Genomic DNA, 2,430 nt, shown 5'->3' with positions numbered 1-2,430 from the left:
AGAGGACACCTGGTGGCCTGTGTCCCTCACTGCCTTGTCGCAGCCAGCCCTGCCTGGGGACACCGCTGCCACCCTCTGCCTGGCGAGGAGGGACGTGTCCGGGCTGCGGGGGTTTGCGGGACACACACGCACGCACACACGCACACGCACACGCACAAGGTACCTGCTACTGCCCCGGCAGGGTGAATTATCTCCCTGTCCCACCCGGCTGGGAAAAGGAGGGGTGGGGACAGCATCACAGAATCCCAGAATCCCAGGGGTTGGAAGGGACCTGGAAAGATCCCCCAGCCCAACCCCCCTGCCAGAGCAGGGGCACCCAGAGCACATCACACAGGAATGTGTCCAGGGGGGTTTGAATGTCTCCAGAGATGGAGACTCCACAGCCTCTCTGGGCAGCCTGGCCCAGGGCTCTGTCACTCTCACAGGAAAGAAGTTCTCCCTGATGTTCACATGAAACCTCCTGTGCTCCAGTTTGCACCCACTGCCCCTTGTCCTATCACTGGACATCATTGAAAAAAGCTTAACTCCATCTTCCTGACACTCACCCTTTACATATTTGTAAACACTGATGAGGTGGCCCCTCAGTCTCCTCTTCTCCAAGCTCAAGAGCCCCAGCTCCCTCAGCCTTTCCTCACCAGGGAGATGTTCCACTCCCTTCATCATCTCTGTGGCTCTGCCCTGGACCCTGTCCTTCTGGAACTGAGGGGCCCAGAACTGGACACAACATTCCAGATGTGGCCTCACCAAGGCAGAACAGAGGGGGAGGAGAACCTCCCTTGACCTACTAACCACACCCTTTCTAACCCACCCCAGGATCCATTGGCCACAAGGGCACATTGCTGGCTCATGGTCATCCTCCTGTCCACCAGGACCCCCAGGTCCCTTTCCCCTACCCTGCTCTCCAGCAGCTCAGCCCCCAACCTGTCCTGCTCCACGGGCTTGTTCATCCCCAGATGCAAAACTCTACACTTGCCCTTGTTGAACTTCATCAGGTTTCTCCCCGCCCAACTCTCCAGCCTGTCCAGGTCTCTCTGAATGGCAGCACAGCCCTCTGGTGTGTCAGCCCAAGAAGTGACACTGGCTGTTGGTACCTCATTTATTTGATAAGGGTATTCATCTGATTGGCTGGTTTCTTCCCTCTAGAGTGTCCTGGACCTTTTCAGCCCCCGTGTTGGGAGCAGAGGGGGCTCTGAGAATCCCATGTGGGGCCACGCTGGGCATTCCCTGGCCCGCTGAAGCTGAGACCTGGCCAGCTCAGCTCATGGCACAGTTGCCTTCACAACCTCTTTCACCCTCCAGAGGATGAGGTTGCGACGGGCCAGGGTCTTGGCTGCCTTCCTGGTGAGCAGCTTCTCGTGCACCAAGGGCAGCAGCATGGTGTAGCTCTGCAGGTTGCAGTGGGTCAGCATTGTCCCCACCTCGGGCTGGGCAGGGAGCTCCAGGGCCCACCACAGCTCCTGCAAGGCTTTGGCCGTGGCCAACGTGCTGCAAGAGTTGAGCTGCTGCCCCAGGTGCTCTTGCAGCAGGTTCTTCAGCTTGTAGGAAGGGGCTCCAGGCCGTTTTTCCTTGATCAAGGACAACATATCCATGTAACCATGCACCATGTGGCAGAAGTCCACTTTCCTGCCCGTGGCATCCAGGGCTTTAAAGAGAGCGGGCAGCTCCAGTGCCCAGAAGTTATAGGTGACAAGGACAGGCCTGGGGATTGAGGAGAGGTACCAGAGGAGGTTCTGCATCCCCACCTCCATGGTGACACCCTGGGAGAGCAGCACCAGCACCGACTCAGGGCTCTGAATCAGCATCTTGAAGGTGTTCTCACCATTGGTCGCTGCCACCTCCGTGATGCGTTGGGCTGCAGAGGGGAAAGGACCAGGCTGGAGTCAGTATTTGGGGGTGACCCTCTCTGCCCCCCCCCAGCCCTCTGTGCCCAGGAAAGGCAAATGCTCACTTTTCTGGTCAACCTTCAAGCTGAGGAACACCAAGGTGCTCAGCTCCCACCTGTCGTCCCAGGGGCTGGTGGGGCCAGTGCTGTGGTGGGGTGAGGTGCCACTCCTGGACCACGTTGGGCTGGAGGGCTTCTTGCTGTCCTTGGGCTTGCTGGAGGCCTGCAAGAGAGTGGAGAAGGGAACCAAGTCCCATCTGCCTGCTTGGACCTGGCTGGGAAGGCATGAGGAGCACCCTTGGGTGCATCATTGGCCACGGGCAAGGACCTCGTTGTGTGTGATGACGTGAAAACCACAGGGCTTGATGTCCTGGTGCTGCCAGGGCTGGGCTGGGGGTGTGTTGTGTCTCAGGAGAGGGGTGGCCATGGGGGGGGGAGCCCTGCTGAGAGCCCAAAAGCAAGGTGTGGGTCAAGTGAGCACGAGCAGAGCCCTGAGTGCAGCTCCTCCTAAGCACGGGGTGGGATGGGGGCAACGTGCAGATCCAGAG

At 59.2% G+C, this 2,430-nt stretch overlaps 1 protein-coding gene across 1 annotated transcript; it reads right to left on the bottom strand.

Moving 5' to 3' along the window:
- Positions 1-1,082: 1,082 nt before the first annotated feature.
- On the bottom strand, positions 1,083-2,422 carry PML (PML nuclear body scaffold). Its single transcript, XM_051628424.1, has 3 exons — positions 2,211-2,422; positions 1,949-2,105; positions 1,083-1,852 (listed from the first exon to the last, which is right to left on the bottom strand). The coding sequence occupies exons 1-3, from the start codon at positions 2,307-2,309 to the stop codon at positions 1,260-1,262; spliced, it is 849 nt and encodes a 282-aa protein (XP_051484384.1). The 5' UTR covers positions 2,310-2,422; the 3' UTR covers positions 1,083-1,259.
- Positions 2,423-2,430: the final 8 nt, after the last annotated feature.

The sequence above is a fragment of the Apus apus genome, chromosome 10, assembly GCF_020740795.1.
Source record: "Apus apus isolate bApuApu2 chromosome 10, bApuApu2.pri.cur, whole genome shotgun sequence".
NCBI lineage: Eukaryota > Metazoa > Chordata > Aves > Apodiformes > Apodidae > Apus > Apus apus.
Note: the sequence above shows the minus strand (reverse complement) of the source record. Positions and strands in the feature narration are given on the sequence as shown.

Coding starts and splice junctions, on each gene's coding strand:
- PML (XM_051628424.1), bottom strand. CDS start 2,309: ATGGCCACCCCTCTCCTGAGACACAACACACCCCCAGCCCAGCCCTGG. Junction 2,106..2,210: donor ACGTCATCACACACAACGAG/GTCCTTGCCCGT, acceptor ACTCTCTTGCAG/GCCTCCAGCAAGCCCAAGGA. Junction 1,853..1,948: donor CTTGAAGGTTGACCAGAAAA/GTGAGCATTTGC, acceptor TCCCCTCTGCAG/CCCAACGCATCACGGAGGTG.